We start from the raw sequence: 25,308 nt of genomic DNA, 5'->3' as shown, positions 1-25,308 counted from the left end.
TACTGTTACACAAATGCTTGTTTTGCAATGGTTGAGAAGCATATTTTGAAAATCTGAGACGACAGTGTTGTTAACAAAAGGCTAAGCTTGAGAGCTAGCATATTTATTTCATTTCATTTGCGATTTTCATGAATAGTTAACGTTGCGTTATGGTAATGAGCTTGAGTCTGTATTCACGATCCCGGAGCCGGGATGGGGAGATCAGAAAGGTTAAATGAGACGGGATGAATTGGAACTACTTCACAGTAGTAAATAGATAAGCTATTTCAGTTATGTTGGCTACAATAGAACGTAAAATAAAAAAATAAAAGTTGCCTACAGTAGAACAGACAAATCAAAAATCAAATCAAATTTTATTTGTCACATACACATGGTTAGCAGATGTTAATGCGAGTGTAGCGAAATGCTTGTGCTTCTAGTTCCGACAATGCAGTAATAACAAGTAATCTAACTAACAATTCCAAAACTACTGTCTTGTACACAGTGTAAGGGGATAAAGAATATGTACATAAGGATATATGAATGAGTGATGGTACAGAGCAGCATAGGCAAGATACAGTGGATGGTATCGAGTACAGTATGTACAAATGAGATGAGTATGTAAACAAAGTGGCATAGTTTAAAGTGGCTAGTGATACATGTATTACATAAGGATACAGTCGATGATAGAGTACAGTATATACGTATGCATATGAGATATGTTACTTACCCTACATTATTCAAGGTAGCATTGTTTAAAGTGGCTAGTGATATATTTACAACATTTCCCATCAATTCCCATTATTAAAGTGTCAGTGTGTTGGCAGCAGCCACTCAGTGTTAGTGGTGGCTGTTTAACAGTCTGATGGCCTTGAGATAGAAGCTGTTTTTCAGTCTCTCGGTCCCAGCTTTGATGCACCTGTACTGACCTCGCCTTCTGGATGATAGCGGGGTGAACAGGCAGTGGCTCGGGTGGTTGATGTCCTTGATGATCTTTATGGCCTTCCTGTGACATCGGGTGGTGTAGGTGTCCTGGAGGGCAGGTAGTTTGCCCCCGGTGATGCGTTGTGCAGACCTCACTACCCTCTGGAGAGCCTTACGGTTGAGGGCGGTGCAGTTGCCATACCAGGCGGTGATGCAGCCCGCCAGGATGCTCTCGATTGTGCATCTGTAGAAGTTAGTGAGTGCTTTTGGTGACAAGCCGAATTTCTTCAGCCTCCTGAGGTTGAAGAGGCGCTGCTGCGCCTTCTTCACGATGCTGTCTGTGTGAGTGGACCAATTCAGTTTGTCTGTGATGTGTATGCCGAGGAACTTAAAACTTGCTACCCTCTCCACTACTGTTCCATCGATGTGGATAGGGGGGTGTTCCCTCTGCTGTTTCCTGAAGTCCACAATCATCTCCTTAGTTTTGTTGACGTTGAGTGTGAGGTTATTTTCCTGACACCACACTCCGAGGGCCCTCACCTCCTCCCTGTAGGCCGTCTCGTCGTTGTTGGTAATCAAGCCTACCACTGTTGTGTCGTCCGCAAACTTGATGATTGAGTTGGAGGCGTGCGTGGCCACGCAGTCGTGGGTGAACAGGGAGTACAGGAGAGGGCTCAGAACGCACCCTTGTGGGGCCCCAGTGTTGAGGATCAGCGGGGAGGAGATGTTGCCTACCCTCACCACCTGGGGGCGGCCCGTCAGGAAGTCCAGTACCCAGTTGCACAGGGCGGGGTCGAGACCCAGGGTCTCGAGCTTGATGACGAGCTTGGAGGGTACTATGGTGTTGAATGCCGAGCTGTAGTCGATGAACAGCATTCTCACATAGGTATTCCTCTTGTCCAGATGGGTTAGGGCAGTGTGCAGTGTGGTTGAGATTGCATCGTCTGTGGACCTATTTGGGCGGTAAGCAAATTGGAGTGGGTCTAGGGTGTCAGGTAGGGTGGAGGTGATATGGTCCTTGACTAGTCTCTCAAAGCACTTCATGATGACGGATGTGAGTGCTACGGGGCGGTAGTCGTTTAGCTCAGTTACCTTAGCTTTCTTGGGAACAGGAACAATGGTGGCCCTCTTGAAGCATGTGGGAACAGCAGACTGGTATAGGGATTGATTGAATATGACCGTAAACACACCGGCCAGCTGGTCTGCGCATGCTCTGAGGGCGCGGCTGGGGATGCCGTCTGGGCCTGCAGCCTTGCGAGGGTTAACACGTTTAAATGTCTTACTCACCTCGGCTGCAGTGAAGGAGAGACCGCATGTTTTCGTTGCAGGCCGTGTCAGTGGCACTGTATTGTCCTCAAAGCGGGCAAAAAAGTTATTTAGTCTGCCTGGGAGCAAGACATCCTGGTCCGTGACTGGGCTGGATTTCTTCCTGTAGTCCGTGATTGACTGTAGACCCTGCCACATGCCTCTTGTGTCTGAGCCGTTGAATTGAGATTCTACTTTGTCTCTGTACTGGCGCTTAGCTTGTTTGATAGCCTTGCGGAGGGAATAGCTGCACTGTTTGTATTCGGTCATGTTACGACACCTTGCCCTGATTAAAAGCAGTGGTTCGCGCTTTCAGTTTCACATGAATGCTGCCATCAATCCACGGTTTCTGGTTAGGGAATGTTTTAATCGTTGCTATGGGAACGACATCTTCAACGCACGTTCTAATGAACTCGCACACCGAATCAGCGTATTCGTCAATGTTATCTGACGCAGTACGAAACATCTCCCAGTCCACGTGATGGAAGCAGTCTTGGAGTGTGGCGTCAGCTTGGTCGGACCAGCGTTGGACAGACCTCAGCGTGGGAGCCTCTTGTTTTAGTTTCTGTCTGTAGGCAGGGATCAACAAAATGGAGTCGTGGTCAGCTTTTCCGAAAGGGGGGCGGGGCAGGGCCTTATATGCGTCGCGGAAGTTAGAGTAACAATGATCCAAGGTCTTTCCACCACTGGTTGCGCAATCGATATGCTGATAAAATTTAGGGAGTCTTGTTTTCAGATTAGCCTTGTTAAAATCCCCAGCTACAATGAATGCAGCCTCCGGATAAATCGTTTCCAGTTTGCAGAGAGTTAAATAAAGTTTGTTCAAAGCCATCGATGTGTCTGCTTGGGGGGGGGGATATATACGGCTGTGATTATAATCGAAGAGAATTCTCTTGGTAGATAATGCGGTCTACATTTGATTGTGAGGAATTCTAAATCAGGTGAACAGAAGGATTTGAGTTCCTGTATGTTTCTTTCATCACACCATGTCACGTTGGCCATGAGGCATACGCCCCCGCCCCTCTTCTTACCAGAAAGATGTTTGTTTCTGTCAGCGCGATGCGTGGAGAAACCCATTGGCTGCACCGCTTCGGATAGAGTCTCTCCAGTGAGCCATGTTTCAGTGAAGCAAAGGACGTTACAGTCTCTGATGTCCCTCTGGAATGCTACCCTTGCTCGGATTTCATCAACCTTGTTGTCAAGAGACTGGACATTGGCAAGAAGAATGCTAGGGAGTGGTGCACGGTGTGCCCGTCTCCGGAGTCTGACCAGAAGACCGCCTCGTTTCCCTCTCTTTCGGAGTCGTTTTTTGGGTCGCTGCATAGGATCCACTCCGTTGTCCTGTTTGTAAGGCAGAACACAGGGTCCGCGTCGCGAAAAACATATTCTTGGTCGTACTGATGGTGAGTTGACGCTGATCTTATATTCAGTAGTTCTTCTCGACTGTATGTAATGAAACCTAAGATGACCTGGGGTACTAATGTAAGAAATAACACGTAAAAAACTGCATAGTTTCCTAGGAACGCGAAGCGAGGCGGCGCCGGCAGAGATACAATTTAAAATGCCTCGAGTAGGCCTAGATAATGTTTCAGAATTCGCGGGCAGTGCCGCATAGTTAGGTTGGGGGAAACGGTCAATGCAAAACATTGTTAAATACAATGTTCAGCAAACAAATTTGCCATCCATTTTTTTCCCCCTTCAGAAATAGTCACAGACCTTTGCTGAATACTACAGCGATAGTATTCTGGCAACACACCTTAAATGCTATGGCCTATTTCCAAAAGTGTCAACTCAAACTGCAAATAAGGCCATTATTGTCACCATAAAAAAAGATCACATGAGCGTTTTCCAGGTGGCACTATAATGCTTGTTCACAATGCACAATGTTTACGACAGGTCTGATTTATAACAGGAAACACACGGATGTATGGCATGATCAATATTTTTTGACGTATGCAGTCTTTTCAGAAATGGCACATTTAGTGTGAAACTTAGAAGTTATAAATGAGGCCCCAGGGCTCTCCCCTAAGTAGCAGTCAGGCAGTGGCTGGGTCATCCATCCAATCATGTAGGAATAAATCTAATAACATTTGTAGAAAAACCTAAAGGAGCAGTAATGACAAGTCACTAGCTCTGGTAATGTCCCAAATGGAACCCTACTACCTATATGGTGCACTACTTTTGAAACGGAACACCATGGATCCTGATCAAAAGTAGTGCACTGAATGGGGAGCCATTTAGGACTCGATCCATGTCTCTGGGGAAGTTGTCTGCAGCAGGCAGCCTATGAGGCTGCATGTTTAATGAAGTAAAATTCGCTAAACTCTAAAATTAGCGGACAAGACTTGATTTATTATTCAGGTGACTAAGTGGTAGGCAGAACGTTAATTCCCCAGAGGTCCACTCTATTAGGACAAATATGTGCCTTTAATGTTGTAAACATACAGAGGAGAATTTCAGTGACATGTTTTTTGTTAAGGATGAAATCGCTTGTATTTTCTCATTTAACTGTAAGATGTAAATATTGTGTTTATTGTTCCTGAAGGCTGTTGCCATAGTGATGACCAAAAGATACCTGTGAGAAAAATATAAATCTTACCCAGAGCCCTCGTCTTTCTCAGACCGGATGAGGAATGCTGGTTCAGGGGCATTGACATTGTCACTGGACTGGCTAGACTTCAACCCATTGTCCCCGGCAGGAGTTGCAGCCTCTTTTCTCTTCTTCTTAGCAAAAAAGTTCTTGAAGGTCTGGAACTTGGACTTCTTCTTGCCTACAATGAAGATGTTTAACCATGATATCTATCTCCAGTTTACAATGGGAGCTATTCCCTAACCATTTGTCTTTTCACTAGCAAACAAATAAGACTACCTAATGAAAGCTTCTAAACGAACATCTACTCCCATATGTGAGCTCAAGTAAAGTGAGAGTAATTTACTGTGTGTTGGTCAAAAACCCATGTACCTTTGCATTACCAAGTGAGAGGGGTAGTAAAACACTTCAACAGTTCCATTTAAAATTTAGCACCGAATTAAAATCTCAACACCTCTTTTTAACTAAACACTGTCCCTAATCCCAAATCATGAGAATAATACAAGGCAGAGATCTTAACTGTTTGTTGAGGTGCAAAATCATAATACAGCACACTATTTTAGATACAATATGACATTACGCCAAAATAGCAGAAGGTGAAACGGTGCAGCAGAAAGGCCAATTATCAAAGAGAAGGTCAAGTTAGTTGGATCCATACAAATGTTGCCAATATTTGAGAGGGGATGACTACAACATGAACAATCCTAGGATGGAGACCTTTAGCAGCTAGGAATACAATTGTCTGATTAAAGAGCAAGCACTGCCTTGGAGAAGTGAAGGGTTGGTAGTAGTGACTATATTTATATATAAAGCCACACAATCCTGTGGCTCACATGCTCTGGAAAACACTTGAGATCCAATTACAGACAAGGCCTTGAGCTGGCATTATCACACACTTTGAATTGGGCCATTCAGTATGGCTGAAGTCAACAAATCAAGGGAAAACTCAAGTCCAGTAGGAGAGGGACTACTACAGATTTATGAATGTATATACTGTAGTAGCTGAACATGTAAGCGGAGACCAAGATATTTTGTGCAGAGTTTGATTTTTGAACAACAGGCCAAATTTGGGCTTATATGGGAAGATGGTACACATAAACAGTCAGACATAAGAAACTCTCCCACTAAATATTCTCATTGATCTAGTGAGCACTGCCGTACCTAACAACTAATTACTCTCCTTGAGTTGATGTTAATTCTATTACAAACTGTAACCCTTTGGAAGAGGCATGGCCAAGACCCTTCTAATTCCACGGACATATTACACACGGGGCTTCTATCTTGACTGCAGCTTAACCCCCTCCCCCTGACTATCAGGGTACGCCACATTATCCCCTGGCACGCCGCCTGGCCGGCACACCTCCAGCCATTGACAAATTATTTACTTTAATGGACTTCGCCCTCCGCTTTAGAAGTTCAATCCAATAGAGGAGATTGTCAGTGTGACCTATTCCTGAAGGGAAGGGCTAATCCACATCCCGGCTAGCCCTCCAGAGACGGGGCCGAGCCTGACCTTGCAGTCCCTGACTTCCTCGTTCCCAGAGCACATCACAGTAGGGTTGAAGGGTTGGCGGATGGATATTTTTACAATGTTCTTTAGGGGTGGTGAGATGTATTATATTTTACTTAATTTCCTGCCAATAAAACTGTAATATCACTTTCTTAAGCTTGGCCTGATCCTCCCTGAAGGCCAATGCTTTCTGAGAGAGCTAACAGCACACAGGTCTAGAAGAAACACACATTTGCATGGATCATGTGGAGGGATTCTCACAATGATAATTGTATCACTTCAACTTACAATGATCCCCAAGGCTTCTCAGACATGGATATATGCCTCTGAGGATATATGTAAACTGTGTGGACAAGGAGTAATTTTGCCACTCCCTCCCTACAGACTAGATACTGTAAATCTGATCAGATAGGAAACTCTGTCTGTGGTAGTGCTATTTACCAATGACAAGATAATTAGCCAGTTAGTGTGGGTTTACCTGTGCACTCTGTGGAGTCTGCAGGATCCTGGTTGGTCATCACATCTGATGGTCCAGAGGCCATGATGCTGCAGTCACTGCTGTGAGGGAGAGACAGGCATTTACTATATTACAGAGGGAAGCCTTCCAGGGATTTGGGATACTAATAAATAAGACCATTTGTCTACATGGACTGACTACAATAACAGATTCAAATCAGGCACTGCATTTTATTCATCCCCATTTACTGTAACTCAGCTGTGTGAATCTCCTGCGATGGTAACAACCATTTTCATAACCCTGCTCTCTATTTGAAAAGAGATCAGGGAGGGGCTACCAGTCTCTCACTACCACAACGCCCTACACGCCACCGCCCTGCCGTGGCACAGGAAGAGGCTGAGATAAGCAGCCTGTGCCTGGCTGGGGCAGATTACTGGAGGGGCCTGTCTGGAGGCTGGAGATTGCTCTGGTCTGGAGCACCCAGCAGGATAGCCTCAGACGCACCACAAGGAAGTCAGAGGGTCAGTGACAGCCAGTCCCAGCCCCTGGCCCCACAGAATGACTAAACAGGATGTTGAGGCAATTTGGAATTCGACCACACGTGCAAAACTAGTTACTCCATTAATAAAAGATGATTCAAATGCAATTACCTCCTCGGCATGTATGATTTCCTGCCAATTTTATTAAGGGCATGATGAGGGGTTAGAGCTTATGAGAATGGCTATGCTTTGTGCAAGTCAATATCCCTGGTTCGGGGGCAGTCTTAATAAAGGTCTTCAAATGCAATTACTTAGGAGTAACTTGTTAATTTCCACATTAACTTAAGTCTGGATGCGATGATTATAAAAACAAGGAATATCAACAGAGAGTGAACGAAAGGGAGAGAAGTTACAATACTAACACTTTCAATCACACTCAGCCGCATAGTACAAATACCCGAGGAGGTCTGAGAATAAATGGGTGGTTGACGTGCCACTGCTTTTTTTCATTTCAATGTGCCAAAAACATAGCTTACTTTCATTTGTGAAAACTCAATTTTATGGTTATGAAGACACTGCATTGTTTGGATCATCTAGACTCATACCATTTTTACAATGTTCTTTAACTAAATGTGACGCGTTTGTGTGATAAAATTCTAATATAAATTTAAAGAAAAATAAGCAAAACCCTTCTCTCCAATATGTAGCATGTTAACACAGATCTCTATTCGTGAGAATATTTCCCAAGTCCATCCATACTCAATTTTCTCTGAACAAATGTAGTTGCTTTTATAAAATGTTTTATTTATGTCCACCGGTGTGGCGCAATATTGTGATATTAAAACAAGTTATTATCTGGAAGCCATTGCGGTTGAAGGATCCTTGCCCAAACAGGAAGTGCAGAAGACATGACTGGAGCACATGGCATGATCTGAGGGTGAGTATTTGATTATGAATGTATCAATATATGGGACTTTTTTTGATCCTCCCACATTAGTGTCAGTTTTATTTTCATTTGGTGCAACACCTTTTACATGAAAATGCTTGAAATCATTCATCTGTATGACATGTGAACATATTTTAGTGGGTACAGTAGTGGAATGCTAGCTAAACTCCAAGGCCCCAGATTGCCCAAACTACATGAAACATCCTTTGGTGTGATGTTATGTCCACTGGTGTGACATAAAAATTACACGGTCAAAAAATATGAACCCAGTATGGAACAATTTCAAAGATTTTACTGAGTTACATAAGGAAATCAGACAATTGAAATAAATTAATTAGGCCCTAATCTATGGATTTCACATGACTGGGAATACAGATATGCATCTGTTGGTCACAGATACCTTTAAAAAAGGTAGGGGAATGGATCAGAAAAGCAGTCAGTATCTGGCATGACCACCACATGCCTCACACAGTTAAAAAAATAAAAATAAAAAACTCACTAAACCTCAACATAATCTTGTAATAAATAATGTGGAAATTGAGATGACTAAACTGCCTGGAGTAACCCTAGATTGTAAACTGTCATGGTCAAAACATGTTGATACAACAGTATTATTATTTTTAAACATAATTAAAAAGGTTAACTAGTCAAGTCGGTTTAGAACAAATTCGTATTTACAATGATGGCCTACCCCGGCAAAACCCAGACAACTGGGCCAATTGTGTGCCACCCAATCACGGCCGGATGTGATACAGCCTGGATTCAAACCAGAGACTGTAGTGACACCTCTTGCACTGAGATGCAGTGCCTTAGACCGCTGTGCCACTCGGGAGCCCAGTAGCTAAGATGGGGAGCAGTACATCCATAATAAAACACCATCAACACCTTAACTACTGTTCAGTTGTGTAGTCAGGTGCTACAAAAAAATGACTTTTGCAATTGGCTCAGAACAGGGCAGCACAGCCAGCCCTTTGATGTAAACAGAGAGCTAGTATTAATAATATGCATGTCAATCCATCCTGGCTCAAAGTGGAGGAGAGTTGAACTTCATCACTACTTGTATTTATGAGAGGTATTGACATGAATGCACCAAGCTGTCGGCTTGAACTACTGGCACACAGATTGAACACCCATGCATACCCTACAAGACATGTCACAAGAGGTCTCTTCACAGTCCAAGTCTAGAACAGACTATGGGAGGCACACAGTACTACATAGAGCCATAACTACATGGAACTCTATTTCACATCAGGTAACTGATGCAAGCAGTAAACTTTGTTTTTTAAAATCTGTGAAGCACTGAAGCAACAAACATAGGCACATCCACACATCTACAGTACTAAATCTGTGTGTGTGTGCTAGTGGTGGAGTAGGGGCCTAAAGGGCACACAGTGTGTTGTGACATCTGTGAATTTATTGTAAATGTAAAAAAATAAAGATTTACAAACTGCCTTAAATTTTGCTGGACCCGAGGAAGAGTAATGGGGATCCATAATAAATACATCTCCTTCGCAGAGTTGAGCAGGCTGCCGATTGTGACCTGTGGAATGTTTTCCCACTTCTCTTCAATGGCGGTGCAAAGTTGCTGGATATTGGCGGGAACTGGAACACGCTGCTGTACCCATAGAGCCAGAGCATCCCAAACATGCTCAACGGGTGACATGTCTGGTGAGTATGCAGCCCATGGAAGAACTGGGACATTTTCAGTTTCCAAGAATTGTGTACAGATCCTTGCGTGAATTATCATGCTGAAACGTGAGGTGATGGCAGGAGATGAAATGGCACAACAATGGGCCTCAGGATTATCACGGTATCTCTGTGCATTTAAATTGCCATCGTTAGGTTCCCCAGTTTCTGTGTTGTGGGGTTGTATGTATACGTGTTTCAGGAAATGGCTTCCAAAGCAGCTGATTGGTCAGCCCATCACTAATTGGAGCTCTGACCCCACCCTCTTGTCAGGGGATACAGCTGTCCTCAATTACCAACTCCTTCTGCAGCTTGAAAAGGCAGTGTTTATTAGGGGTGCCAGGTGGTGCTAAGAAAAGTAACCAGTCGGTAAGCAGGTAAGGTAGGAGAGGGGGAACTTTCTTTGCTTCTGTCCAGCGCCTTTTCCTTCACAAGGTGGAAGAATAAATTCCCTGTAAATATTCTCTGCCTCGGTCATCCTTACCCGCACACCTTTTTTCACTCCACGGAGAGTTGTAGCAGGGTGTTGCATTCCCTCCAAGAGGCGTACGTAACAGCCATCAATAAAATGCATGTTTGTTGTCTGTAGCCTATGCCTACCCATACCATAACCCCGCCACCATGGCTGTGAGGCCGGTGGGAGGTACTGCCAAATTCTCTAAAACTACGCCGAAGGTGACTTATGGAAGAGAAATTACCATTCCTTTCTCTGGCAACAGCTCTGGTGGACATTCCTGCAGTCAGCTTGCCAATTGCACACTCAACTTGAGACATCTGTAGCAAAAAAATAGCATATTTTAGGGCGGCCTTTTCGCCCCCAGCACAAGGTGCACCTGTGTAATTACCATGCTGTTTAAATCAGCTTTTTAATATGCCACACCTGTCAGGTGGGCAGATTCTTGGCAAAGGAGAAACGCTCACTAACGGGGATGCAAACAAATTTGTGCATAACATTGTAGAGAAGCTTTGTACATATGGAGAGTTTCTGGGATCATTAATTTCAGTTCATGCAACATGGGCCCAACATTCTACATGTTGCGTTAATATTTTTGTTCAGTACAAGTCAAGATCCTGGGTACATTGTTAGATAACAGGCAAAAAGAAAACAAGTCTGTCTGCTTAAGACGAGATGTGGAGTACAGAAAAAACATGAAAATACAGGGAGAGAAATGCTGAGAAAAGAGGATGTCCAGAGACGCAGAAAGTAAACAGAAAATATGAAAAAAAGCTTGATATTAACATAGTCCTAATCAGCGGTGAAAGTAATTCGGGAACGGTCCGGTAGGAACGCGATCATTCCCGCATGTCAGTCAGATGAAAAATGACCGAACAAACTCGTGTGGTTCAGCGATAAAACAAATTGCCATTGCAGAAATGAGTGGCCGAGACCGAAACGCGCACGGACAGCAGTATATGCATCAATTCAGGTTACAAGACTTGGGTAGGCCTAATGAATGATGACAAATCCACAAATGTCATTCATAACACTTTTTGGTGTTTTGTAAGTAATGTCTTTTTGCATTTATCAAATGGCACTGTATGGATGCCGTAATTATTTTAGAATGGAGTAGCCTAACAGTTGGAATAGTAACTGAAGTCTGGACACTTACATGTAGGCTATTATGCTATTAACCGCTGCAGAATTAAGTGTTCCTCACAGTACAATTATAGACCAAATGTTAGTCTCGTAAACAGGTGTGGATAAATTATTTCTTTCAGCATCTTGAGGGATTGCGAATGTGCGCATAAGGACCTTTTGTGTAGAATAAACATGTAATTTCATTCAGCGACATAAAAGCTGACCATTTAATTTTCAACCTCAAAAAAAAAAACACACACACACACACACAACTAGACAAACTGAAATACTATCAGAAACATGTTGGATCTATTTCCACAGCTTTTAATTTCCTTAAAACCGGTCAAACTCATTTGGAAATCTCCCTGGTCACCAAATGTCCTTGCTCCGTGAAAGAAGCAGAAATAAAGACAACTTTATTGATGTCCACTAGATTGTTGATGATGCATTGATCAATCTATCGATTTCTGACATTCTGGTGAGCAAGGCTTTATTTAGTATTCTAGACAAGCATCAAGTAATGACAGAAGAGAACATATAATTATAGCCAAGTTGATTAATAGCCTACTATTTGACAATAATGATCAGAAAAATATCTAGTGCATTCAGAAAGTAGTCAGACGCCTTCACTTTTTCCACATTGTTACAGCCATATTCTAAAATGGATTAAACTGTTTTTTCCCCCGTCAAATCTACACACAATACCCTATAATGACAATGGGCTAATTAGGGTTATCACATTTACATAAGTATTCAGATCCTTTACTCAGTACTTTGTTGAAGTGCCATTGGCAGCGATTACAGCCTTGAGTCTTCTTGGGAATTACACTACAAGCTTGGCACACCTGTATTTGGAGAGTTTCTCCCATTCTTCTCAGCAGATACTCTCAAACTGTCAGGTGGAATGGGGAGCGTCGCTGCACAGCCATTTTCAGGTCACTCCAGAGATATTCGATCAGGTTCAAGTCCAGGCTCTGGCTAGGCCACGCAAGAACATTCAGATTTGTTCCGAAGCTCCCCCTGCAATGTCTTGACTGTGTGCGTAAGGTTATTGTCCTGTTGCAAGGTGAACCTTCAACCCAGTCTGAGGTCCAAACCTGCTCCAGAACGCTTTGCGTCAAGGATCTCCCTGTACTCCGCTCCATTCATCTCTCGATCCTGACTAGTCTCACAGTCCCTGCTGCTGAAAAACATTCCCACAGCATGACGCTACCCCCACCATAGGGATGGTATTGGCCAGGTGATGAGCGGTGCCTGGTTTCCTCCAGATGTGACGCTTGGCTTTCAGGCCAAATAGTTCAATCTTGGTTTCAGCAGACCAGAGACTCTTGTTTCTGATGGTCTAAGAGTACTTTAGGTACCTTTTGGCAATCCACAATCCTGTCTCAGAGCTCTATGGACAATTCCTTCAACCTCATGACTTGGTTTCTGATCTGACATGCACTGTCAACTGTGGGACCTTAGACCGGTGTGTGCGCACGTGCGCCTTTCCAAATCATGTCCAATCAATTGAATTTACCACAGGTTAACTCCAGTGACGTTGTAGAAACAGCAAGGATAATCAATGGAAACAGGATGCACTGGAGCGCAATTTCGTGGTCTCATAACTAAGGGTCTGAATACTTATTTACATAAGGTTAGTTTTATTTTAAAACATTTGAAAACAAATCTAAACCAGTTATCCCTTCGTTATGGGTGTGTGTGTAGATTGAGGGATTTTTTTTATTGAATCCATTTTAGAATAAGGCTGTAACGTAATAAAATGTAATACTTTCCGAATGCACTGTAAATTGGGCTTAAAACCATTTTATTTCAGCAACGGCCGACTTGGCGCCGTCCCTGAGTAATGTGCACAGGTAGCCTACAGTACAGCCTTTTGAAGTAAATGTTTGACGATCAGGTAACATGACTGGTTGTGTTAATGCAACTTTATGCCAGTACATTTTAAAAGTTAAGAAAAAAAAAAAACAACAACTTACTATTAGGCCCATAGACAGCCTATTACATCATTAGGGATTGTGTAATTCTATGATTATGCCCATAAAATAAAAATAATTGTGCGCACATGGGAGGTCCCCATAATGGGAAGAAATGAAATATTTCACCCCTGATCCTAATTGAGTATTTGGCCTACTTTTGAGAATGTAATTTTATTTTTTCTTATAGATATCTAAAGAAATCCAGGGGGGAAATTGAAAGATTTAGAATGATGTCTTTGCGACCATCACAAAGAGAAAAGCTTTGGGAGAAATGGAGAAAGAGGTATAGAGAAAAGAAAAGTTTAGAACTATTTAACTCACTTCAGTAAAATGTTATTTTAAGATAAATTCAAGAATACAATTTTAAAAAGCATTAGCATGATTTACATGTTCACTTTTTAAGCATTGTTAACAGGTGATTGTTTGAACACCAGAAATGATTTCACTTCATACCCATTTTTATTTAATTAGGCAAGTCAGTTAAGAACACATTCTTATTTACCATAACGGCCTACCCCGGCTGACGCTGTGCGCCGCCCTATGGGGCTCTAAATCATGGCTGGATGTGATACAGCATGGATTCGAACCAGGCACTGCAGTGACGCCTATTAGCACAGATGCAGTGCCTTAGACCGCTGGCCACTGGGGAGCCCAAGTGAGTGTTAACATTTTACAGCACAAAGTTGCTTAATGTTCTTGTTTTTTTTGTGTGTGTTTTATTTGAAGTATTTAATGTTCTACAACATTGTATTTCACAACATTTTTCTTCATTTTTTTTAAACAAAAATCTTAATGTCCTTTGGTGTGACATTATATAATTATACAATTTCTATTTTCCCTGCATGCATCTGGTTTCCATTGATCATCCTTGAGCGGTTTCTACAACTTGGTTGGAGTCCACCTGTGGCACATTCAAGTGATTGGACATGATTTGGAAAGGCAATGCATGTCAGAGCAAAAACCAAGCCATGAGGTTGAAGGAATAGTGGTCTCCATCATTCTTAAATGGAAGAAGTTTGGAACCACCAAGACTCTTCCTAGGGCTGGCCAAACTGAGCAAATCAGGGGAGAAGGGCCTTGGTCAGGGAGGTGACCAAGAACCTGATGGTCACTCAGGAAAAACTCTGGCGCTTTGTCAGTGAAGATGGGAGAACCTTCTAGAAGGACATCCATCTCTGCAGCACTCAACCAATCAGGCCTTTATGGTAGAGCGGCCAGACGGAAGCCACTCCTCAGTAAGAAGGCAGCCCGCATGGAGTTCGCCAAAAGGCACCTAAAGACTCAGAGCATGAGAAAGATTCTCTGGTCTGATGAAACCAAGATTGAACTGGCCTGAATACAAAGCGTCACATCTGGAGGAAACCTGGCACCATCACTTTGGTGAAGCATGGTGGTGGCAGCATCATGCTGTGGGGATGTTTTTCAGTGGCAGGGACTGGGAGACTAGTCAGGATCGAGGCAAAGATGAACGGAGCAAAGTACAAAGACATCCTTGATGATAACCTGCCCCAGAGCACTCAGGACCTCAGACTAGGGGCGAAGGTTCATTCTTCCAACAGGACAACAACCAAGCAAAGCCAGTACAACGCAGGAGTGGCTTCGGGACAAGTTTCCGAATGTCCTTGAGTGGCCCAGCCAGAATATCTCTGGAGAGACCTGAAAATAGCTGTGCAGCAACACTCCCCATCCAACCTGACAGAGCTTGCGGGGATCTGCAGAGAAGAATGGGAGAAACTCACCAAATACAGGTGTGCCAAGCTTGTAGTGTTATACCCAAGACTTGAGGCTGTAATCGCTGTCAAAGGTGCTTCAAACTACTGAGTAAAAGGTTAATATTTATGTAAATGTGATATTTTTAATAGTTGCAAAAATGTCTAAACCTGTTTTTGTTTCTTCATTATGGGGTATTGTGCACAGTAGATTGATGAGGGAAAAAAACAATTTAATCCATTTTAGAATAAGGCTGTAACATAACAAAAAACGTGGGAAAAGTAAAGTGGTCTGAATACTTTCCAAATGCACTGTACATGTCAGTACATACACACAAGTAGGTCACATTGATGCGCTACATGAGATGGGAGTTCCAGTCAATCATGGCTCTGTATAATACTGTAGGTTTCTTTGGATTCATTCTGAACCCGGGACTGCGAAAATACCCTTGGTGGCATGTCTGGTGGGGTAAGTGTGCCAGTGCTGTGTAAATTGACTACGCAAACAATTTGGAATTTCCAACACATTTCTTAGAATAAACAAGTGATGCTAAGAGTTGTGGAACGACTGACATGCATATTATTGATATTAGCCCTCTGATTACAATAAAGAATAAAACGTGCCGCTCGGTTCTAGGCCAGCTGCAGCGTAACTAGGTTCATCTTTACAGCACTTGACCATATGACTGGATAAAAACTAGAGCCTGCAGGACTTGCTTTGTGGAGTCAAAAAAGCATAACATCTCTATCACGAACAGACCTCTCCCCATCTTTACAACCATTGAATCAATACGTTTTGACCATGACAGTTTACAATCTAAGGTAACGTTAAGTCATTTAGTCTCCTCAACTTGCTCAACGGTCACACCTTTTATTACCAGATTCAGCTGGGGTCTGGAAATTAGGGAATGATTTGTACCAAATACAATGCTCTTAGTTTTAGTGATGTTCAGGACCAGTTTATAACTGGCCACCCATTCTAAAACTGACTGCAACGTTTTGTTTAGGGTTGCAGTAAATTCACTAGCTGTGGTTGATGACTCGTATAGTGTTGAATAATCAGCTGTTAGAACCAGTAAAGGCCACTTTACCATTCTTGGGAAGTGGAATGACTTTGGCTTCCCTCCAGGCCGGAGGACAAACACTATAGGAGTGGCTATAAAGTCAGCTACCATCCTTAGTAGCTTTCCATCTAAGTTGTCAATGCCAGGAGGTTTCTCATTATTGAGCGATAACAATAATTTGTCCACCTATCCCATACAAAATGCTACCTTTAAATTGCATTTCTTTCATTATTTGTTTTATGCACAAATATGTACTCCAAGGTTTCCCCCATCATTCTTCCTATCATTGATCTTGGCTTCATAATACAGTTTATTCTTCTTTGTCGAGTTTACTCACAATTTCTCAATTTGACCAACAAATATATTTAATAGTCACAAAATATTTTGTATGATCTCTTATACGCTATTTTAGGCCCAGCTTTTGGAAACCTGGCTTTCCTGGATAGTAATGTTGAATTTAAACAATTATCAGAATCTACACATACTGCATATTTGAGAAAACACTATAAGGAGTATATTGACACAAAGATGTCTATCATGTACAGTTCATCGATCATAGGGCCTTACGGGAGACATGTATAGGTCTAAAAAGGGCCTAAAATGACTTCATTCGTCATGATTGGTGATAGAAATGTAAAAAGCATGTCAAACATCCTTCCTCCCAATGAAGTTTATATGTGAGAATTGCCTGAACAAATCGGAGATACCAAAAATATCTTCCGCTCCAGCGAGTGTTGAAAAATTCCACAGCGTTCGTCAGGCGACAAAAGCAGCACAGTCGTTGACTTTAACACATGAGAGCAGAGGGAGGCAGAGAGAAATCTGATCTAATGAGCCTGACTTCTGGACAACAGCCATCTTTACCAGTACTCTCCCATCTGATACTGCCTATTCATTTCCTCTGTCATACTCTGAGGAAATGTTCCAATCGCTGCTTCACAGATGAATAAAGCTTCAAAAGATAGAGGCATTATTACCTAGGTGGACAATGTGACTGACAAAAACCACCAACACAAAGAGACGTACATTTACAACACAAACACCACCCACAGTTGATTTAGACTACATGATAAATTAGATTGGTCTAGTCTATACAGGTCCACACAGTCCAAAGGGAATCATAATAGTTGTACTTATGAACAACTGCATTCTGGGCGGAATATGCCACCTGGGGTTGTCACAGTTAGCCTATGGACCATAACCTCCCAGGGTTTGACCACGTGACCAACCCGTCACAAACTACTCAATGGGGCAGCATGGTTCAGAGGCAGCAGGTTTCAACTGGGCTAACGGACTGACCTTGGACTGCCTCCAATACCGGCCAGCAGCGATGACGTCCGCCGTTTCATGTTTTAACTTTTCAGGGGGAGTTGAAAGGGAGGAGAGAGAGATGGTGGAAAGGAGCAGCATTAAATGATAGAAACAAGACGTTAGATAAACAAGCCATTACTTAGAAGATGAAAAAGCATTTGAACACAGGCAGTTATGGGGAATTTAAACAGAGGAGTCTGCCAATTCCATATAGGGACACAGCCAGGTTTGAGTATTGTTTTTGTACTGGAGCTTGCCTATTTCAAAGTCAGATGTGAGGAGTCACCTATGTTACGCAATCAAGGATTAGAGGATGGCAACTAGCAAGGTTTATGAGACAGACAACACATTGATTACAACTTTCACACACACTCTTCAGCAGAGTCAGTAGAGAGCCATCTGGTTTTCGCATCCAGACTAAATCCACATTTGCTGTGCTGAACATATTGTGCGATTGAAGCTTTCCTTTGAAACTGTTTTCTAGTCAACAGCCAGGATACTTCTAATATTTGTGGAATAGGAAGTAAATTCCAATGCAGCAGTTCTCTATCAAATCATTCCTGGGTAACAATTAAGTATCTTACTGTGATTGTTTTCAATAAATAAAAACAAAACAAAAAAAAGGTAAAAGATCTTAGCAAAGAGTAATTTCTCAAGCAAGAGTTTTGCTACGACTGTCTGGGAGTGGTCTGAGTGGAGAAGGCAAAACTGAAAATGAGCTGTTATTGGTTTAGGACTTATTGGTCTATTAACTCATTTACCAGCGATGTCACCAGGCTGGCCAGAACAGGCAGACATTTCAGGCAGTCTATTCAAACAGAAACACACACACACACTAGGAGGGGCTTTCCCACTGTGCACACACTGGTTGAATGAACATTGTTTCCACGTAATTTCAATGAAATTATGCCGAGCCAAAGTGGAATAGACATTGTACACAGGGTTATCATAATTTCACAGTACTTCTCGAAACCTCAGTGTGGAAATATATATAAAACACAGGAAATTCATGTTTGACTACACTGGAACAAACCTAACGCAATGGCAAATCTTAGCGCACCGCAACACTAAAAGGAGTGACCAAGTCAATAAGAAAGATATAGCCTAGGCCTACCATTGACGTGGTGTTGCATGACTGAATAATTTGAATATGTTAGGCGGAGTGGTCTTTGGTAACCGGACAAGAGAATCTCTTTGGAAATGGGGTTGGATACAAGATGAATGGAGTACTCACTGCAGGTTGGCCTTTGTGAAATGTAAATAATGTAAAAGCATGACGGCAAAACCTCACGGGTAGACCATTTAGAAACCTTTTATAGATTACTTTTCCATTACTGTGGAATTGCCCCGGCGTCTCAGATTTCTCACTTAAAATGTATGTACACTGAATATTTGACAAAAACACATTTACTGGAAGAACTGTGCCGATGTAAAGTTTGGTGACAGAATTTCGGTAAAATCTCACTCAGTTTATATGCTCCAAATTAAGATTCAAAGATGTCAGCTTTGACATGCCACAGTGAGTTTGAAAAAAAAATCTATTTTGGTTAATGAACTACAGGAAGTGGATTTACACATGGTAACATACTACACAAATGTATAATTATGGATATGAATGTCATTCTCTTCATGGTGATGCATCCCAAAATGAGGTACACTGAGGTAGAAATATGCAGTATTCTTTGCATATTCAGGTATTATTCCACAAATGGGCTATTATTTTAATGCACGCCATCAGACTTGGATGGTCTAGAGCAAATCTACACAATGATTGTTCCTATTTGTCAAAACTTGAACAGAGTTCTGAAATAAAACAGATTTTTTGCAAAAATCCTGGTGATTTTAGTCTTTGACCAAAAACAAGTCCCATTTTTATTATGCAAAAAACTTTGGGTGGGACAAAACAATCACTCGGGGCTGGTTTGGACCTGTAATAGAGTTATCCATCTGTGGAACCAGTGCCAAACATCAACTGGGTTAAAGAATTGATTACATTATCTTAATTAGGGATGGGCTACAACACATTTCCACAGTTATGTTGAACACAAGAATCCCCTGAAACTGCAAGGCCTTCATGCCTATTTTTTTTTATTTTTATAAAGGTAAAAATAAAATACTCAGTAACTATAGTTACTGAACGGTAGTGCCAAGCAATGACACTGGGCGTTTTGTTTGGTAGTTTATACTTTACTTTCAACTGGTGAGAAAGTTCTCTGGCAGTCTAAATTATACACAGACAGTGGAGTACTGAGGACAGATATAGATTGTGTGCAAGTAAAGTTAGTGGTGTGTGTACTAGGCCAGTAGCTCAACATGAAATGTTCATACTGAATGCAATGCGGGCAAACGGATCCCAATCATTTTCCTAGCGTCCATTTTCAGCCCTGGGCAGGAAACCATCTATTCCACAGAACTGAACTGTGTTTGTATCATGTCAAGAGGGCCACAACAACCAAACAGGATATCCAATAAAACATAGTAAGAGAAGTACAGTAACCAGGACATTCCAAACAAGGCTACTGCAGGGCAAAGCTGCCTGGAAGGAAGAACTACTATAGTATTTCCAATGGGTGGAATTTTAGGATATCATGAAGGGAAGTGTTGTCTATTTTATTGAGGTTGAACCCAACTTTATTTGCTATGTTGAGTGAACACTTTTCAAAAAATGGGTGGAGCCCCCATACGAGGCTGTATTTCTAAAGTGGTTGGTCAGCTCGTCACAGCACAGTTCTTCTTTACCAAAGTAATTTCAGCTGTTGAGTAAAACCTCACATACCTTAATGTTTGTCTAGAACCAGAGGCACAAAACCATGGAATTCTCTTTACTTCCGGTACTAAACTAAAAGGAGTGACCAAGTCAGACTACGAAATGGGTATCATGAATTTACAAGTTGCATCAAGGGTGCATTCACACAATTAGACGCCTGCCAACAAAAGGGTTAGCCTACACATCTGCCCCAAATTACAAGGCGTACGGCAAGAAAGACATTGTGTGTGCACAAGCATTAATCTAGTTTGTTAATCCAACAGGGAGAAGAAAAAAAACATTAGGTGATAGCACAGTTCAAAAAAAGCCCTTCTTACTGACTTGGGAGTATTAGCATTAAACCAGATCCATCTGGAAATGGTAAGAAGGCATCAACTGTCCAGAGAAGACTGCGTAAAAGAGCACCATGTGAAAGGGTGCAGGTGTCCCAAACATCTTAGCCGAGTTGTTTACTTTAGGATGGTATGTTGTGTACTCTACTGTGCTTGGTATCCATACTGTATATGGTCTCCATTTCTAAGTCAGTTTGTGTACAAGGTGTCACCTGAAAGCCAGTACTTAGCCAGACTGCTGCTAAGGGGAACTTAGTTGGGACAGCTGACACCATGAAATGGGTGTTTGGGATGTGGGGTTGGAAGGATGTGAATAAACCGCAGCAGTCAGTTACTCACTCTGGGAGAGAATAACTGATCCCTTTCAGGCGGAGTTACTGTTAAGTGAGTCAGTTCACAAGGTTAACAAAAGGGCTGCCTGGCTCTCACATTTTTTTTCAATGAACTAAGCAAGTGGTCAATAAAGCTTTTATTGTCTTAAATGTCATGAGACCGAAGGATAAAGGGTTTCCACTAGATTCTACAGCCACAAAGTCAAAACTGGCTATATCATGAAAACAAAAATTAGCTTTTTGGTCTGAATTTAAAGTTAGGCATACGGTTAGCAGTGTGGTTAAGTTTAGGGTTAAAAATACTATTTTAAGACACATTTTACAAATAGGCAGGGTTTAAGACTTTGTGGATGTAGAAGCAAGTGACGACTAGGATAAAGGGAGAGATCGTTCTCTGACACTGCAAACAAACAGCCCATATACAGATTATTCACAATCCAGTCCACACTACAGTTTCAAATGAACCATTTATTCATATGGTAGGACTTGCAAAACCAATGCAGGTCTACTGTGTCCTAATATTAGGATTAGTAAAATAATTATAGCCCTTATCTAAAGACACACATGTACAACCAATGATTGATTATGTTCCATTCAGACAAATGCTCTGGCGATCGATATGTTTGATATCCTGCCAGGGTCTGATATATCTAACCAGAAAAGCAGAGCACACTTACTTCTTCCCCCGCAAACAGCCGTAAAATCCAGCCATGGTTTCTAGATGGGAATGCTCAAGCAAAATAAATGGCAGCGGATTCGCTCTTTAGTACATCCTTTACCAGCTTGTCTGAGTGCTGGCACGTGGAAGTCCCTGTGCATGCTCCAACTGCAATGTTGAAGGCCACCAGTCCACTACACAAACACCCGCCTTCTTAATGCACATGAATTAAGACAGAACAGCAGAAAGGGCAGCTGGTGGCAAGACAAAGATAAAGACACAGTGCTATCTTTGAGTGGAGGCTGCCTGCCCTCCCAGTGACTAGCCTACAGTGGGAGGACACGAGTGTGAACTCACAGCCCGCCCCACGCTGCTCTTCCCACCCCCATCCACCTCCCACTCCCTCCCCGTTACATAGCTTAATCCCGAGCGCCAGCCTGCAGCTATTGTCTCAATCAGGCAGCTTACTTCCAGCTGATCTGACCCGTGTCTCTGATAATTAGCTAGGGGCGTCGTGGGGATTGTCCTGGCTGGGAACTCACTCATCCCCCATCAGAAAAATAAAAATACCCCAACAAACAGTGCCACCTTGCCATTGAGCCGGAGTCAACAGGTGTCTAAATCAACCTCTAGGTTCAACCTTTGTCAGTCATGTTGGGATGTCAAGTCATATGACTAAGGATGACTAAGTAGAAAATCAATATGGGCTATTAATGAACAGGTTTGATAATAGGCCTAATTCTCAGATAAGTATGTTATTACAGAATACCAACATGTAAAACAATACAAATGTGAATTGAACAACTACACAAAGTCAGGGGAGCCTGAAAGTTAACTAAATAAACATCCCTATGTGAGAGCCAGGAAAGGATTTGGTAAAGCTCGATCAGCATTCAACCATACAAAATGGCCAGATCTGCTGGGAACAAACCAAGTGGCCCATTTTCCTGGGAATAAAGAATGTGTTCATGTAAACAATCAACTCAAACTCTTAATTAACTCCAGACCTTGGAGGCTCCTTTTCAAAATGAAACATTTCCCTCGACCTAAAAGTGTAAACATATTAGAAGACTGTGGCCACAGACAGTGTGATCACAGCACTTCTACCCAAATAACTTTTACTTCACTAAACGGCATTTCAAAGGAACAGGTATGATTATCAGTCTGTTAAAGACACTTTCCGGAGATTTGAAAACTACCTCATTTTTTAAACCTCCCGTTTTGGACTCGACGTGTAAATCAAATCAAAATCTCATACATGCATAAACGATCTACAGTCCTCTCCCAGTGGACAAATGCACCGAATCCTTACATTCTATCCTGCCATCATTTAGTGTATGAGACCTACACGCTTGTTCCTGACGTGTTATGAACACGCTCTCTGAGGCAAGTGGGATGAGTGGCTGCATGCGCTTACCATTCATTACAAGAGCAAAAAAATACATTGAATGCGTCGATCAAATCCATACATCAGATGTTACAAAACATCTGAAATGAGAAGTTAGATATTAAAACCTCGGTAGTAGCTGCATTTCTCTTTCAATTCATTTCTCTACAAACTAGAAAACGTTGTACATCATAGCCACACAAATACACTAGAAGATACATGTCTGATCATAAACACTGTGCCGACAACCCTTAGCTCCTAAATGGTGCCGCTGGTGAATTTTGGAATATACAGTACTTCACAATAGTTTTTTTTTTTTACCAGGTGTTGGGTCCATCTATTTATCCCGATCGCCATTCACAACAACACACATATTAAAGCAAACTTTTACCCACTTTTTAGACAAGAACATATCGGCCTACCTTTCTGTTGTGTCAACCATCCAGCCATCCAAATAAAATAATTTAACGTGTCCACCTTTTGTACTTATAAACGTTCACACAGATATTCCATGATGTGGGGTAATAATCAAACACTGCAGTTGATTGTCTGCGATCATCATTCATCACGTAAGCAAATGCTATATATAACCAATGAATGACTTTCAAGGAGTAGGACATTTGACGCTAATATGTATAGGTAACTGCCAAAATAAAGGAAACACTTGTGTAAATGAGAGCAGGTGCTTCCACACGGGTGTTGTTCCGGAGTTAATTAAGCAATTAACATCCCATCGTGCTTAGGGTCATGTATAAAATGCCCAGTTTCCCAGTTGCCCATTATGTTGGCTACCATGGCTAGAAGAAGAGATCGCTGTCATTTTGAAAGAGGGGTCTGAAAGGAGCTCGAGTGTGGGGTTTTTTTTTTTTTTCCTATTATTTTTTTTCTTCTTGTGAGGATCGGAACATTTGACCAACTGTGGCAATTTTTAGTCCCCACAATGTCAAACGCTATTTGTAGGTGGTTTGAAACTGTTCTGGAGGCCCAACAGCCTATTATGACGCTTTATGTTGGTGTTTCCTTTATTTTGGCAGCTACCTGTAAGTAGGCCTATAACTTCCCCATTGTATAAAATTACATTATCACAATCGCTTGCTTGCCGATCTAGCCACAACCGAACAATTGGGAAAATGTTGATTGTCAAGTGGAATGATGTACAATGAGGTTGCAAAGTTAGTGGGAGGCGGGATCAGATCGTCACAGCATTGTCAAATGGGGTTGCGGGGTGAGCAAAGAGACAGTGCGCTGCAGGGGGCTCGAGAGCAATTTCGCCACGACGTTGTATACAATTTATAGGGTCTCTTTTTGTTTCTTGGGCGCTACTTTCGGGAGTACTTGCTAAAAAGTATACAAAACTTCCAGAAAACCTAAAAAAAAAAAAGGTCCAATGATTTCAATATCAAACTATTTCTGGTTAACAATTAAGTACATTACTGTGATTGTTTTATTTTTGACCATTTTAATTTAAAAACAAACGGCTTCTTAGCAAACAGCGAATTTTGCTAGCACTGTCAGGGAGTGGTCTGAAGAATCATGTTTTTGAGTGCATTGGGCCTTTTAAGATGTCTATTGTACACCAATTGCAATCACAAGCAGCTTTCATCTTAGTATTCAAACAGACAGACTACATCAGTGTAGAATCTCACACGAAATCTACATTCATACAAACTATGTGGACTCATTTGAAAAACACATCTATCATATATCCCTCTGGTTTTTAAAGATGGGAGGAATGTTGGTCAGTTTTCCTCCTTTAATTTTTGGGGGGTATTTCCTGAAACATTTTTTTTCACTGGCCCTACAGAATTTCTTGCTTGCTTGGCTCATAACTGAGAAAGTATAGAAACCCCTGATAAGGAGAGTATGTACATTGGAGTTAATTTATGAGAACTTGCAAAACAAATGTAAGGAGTGCTCAGTGCTTGAAAATACACCGATTGTCATTAACTTTGTGGTTCACCAAAATACTGTAGGGTAAAAGAACATGCTGTTTTCAACTCTAGATAGTTACTTATATAAACCTGAATTCTGATGAGTTAAATCTGTGCCCATGATTGAGCAAGAGGCCCCTTTTCCCCTGTTCTTTCGAATCCCTCAACAGTTTGCTCTGACTCAAGTTTCTTTAGTCAACTCCTGCAGAGCTCTGTTTCTTTTCTTTACAAAGCGCTTGGAATTCCTGCTCACATCTGGAACACATCTTCTGCGAGCAGTGAGCTCTCTGGCCCAAACTCTAATTAAGGCCATGTCTGCAGAACTGTAAATAACCCAAAAATTATACCCCAGAGCTGAGCTAGGGAGCACCCCTAGCTGGGTG

The 25,308-nt window shown here is 42.0% G+C and overlaps 1 protein-coding gene and 1 long non-coding RNA gene across 13 annotated transcripts in view; one reads left to right on the top strand and one right to left on the bottom strand.

The window, feature by feature from the left end:
* LOC149978235 (uncharacterized) overlaps window positions 1–25,308 on the top strand; it is a 1,155,107-nt gene that overhangs the window by 655 nt on the left and 1,129,144 nt on the right. The window lies entirely within an intron of this gene.
* LOC110488548 (uncharacterized) overlaps window positions 1–25,308 on the bottom strand; it is a 39,151-nt gene that overhangs the window by 11,702 nt on the left and 2,141 nt on the right. For 2 of the 12 annotated variants that reach the window (XM_090198133.1, XM_090198136.1), the window contains exons 1-4: window positions 21,627–22,011; window positions 17,507–17,563; window positions 6,787–6,866; window positions 4,808–4,979 (exon numbers count right to left, since the gene is read on the bottom strand). In XM_090198133.1, coding sequence (XP_090054259.1) covers window positions 4,808–4,979; window positions 6,787–6,866; window positions 17,507–17,556 — 302 coding nt within the window. In that variant the 5' untranslated portion in view covers window positions 17,557–17,563; window positions 21,627–22,011. Of the gene's footprint in view, window positions 1–4,807; window positions 4,980–6,786; window positions 6,867–10,574; window positions 10,651–17,506; window positions 17,564–21,626; window positions 22,102–23,416; window positions 23,576–25,308 lie in introns of those variants that run through there. The other 10 variants (XM_090198134.1, XM_090198137.1, XM_090198135.1 and 7 more) reach the window with 6 other exon arrangements.

This window comes from Oncorhynchus mykiss, chromosome 14 (assembly GCF_057628025.1).
Source record: "Oncorhynchus mykiss isolate SJ-2025 chromosome 14, ASM5762802v1, whole genome shotgun sequence".
Taxonomy (NCBI): Eukaryota; Metazoa; Chordata; class Actinopteri; order Salmoniformes; family Salmonidae; genus Oncorhynchus; species Oncorhynchus mykiss.
The sequence above is the reverse complement of the archived record's forward strand: the minus strand, read 5'-3'. Positions and strand labels throughout refer to the sequence as shown.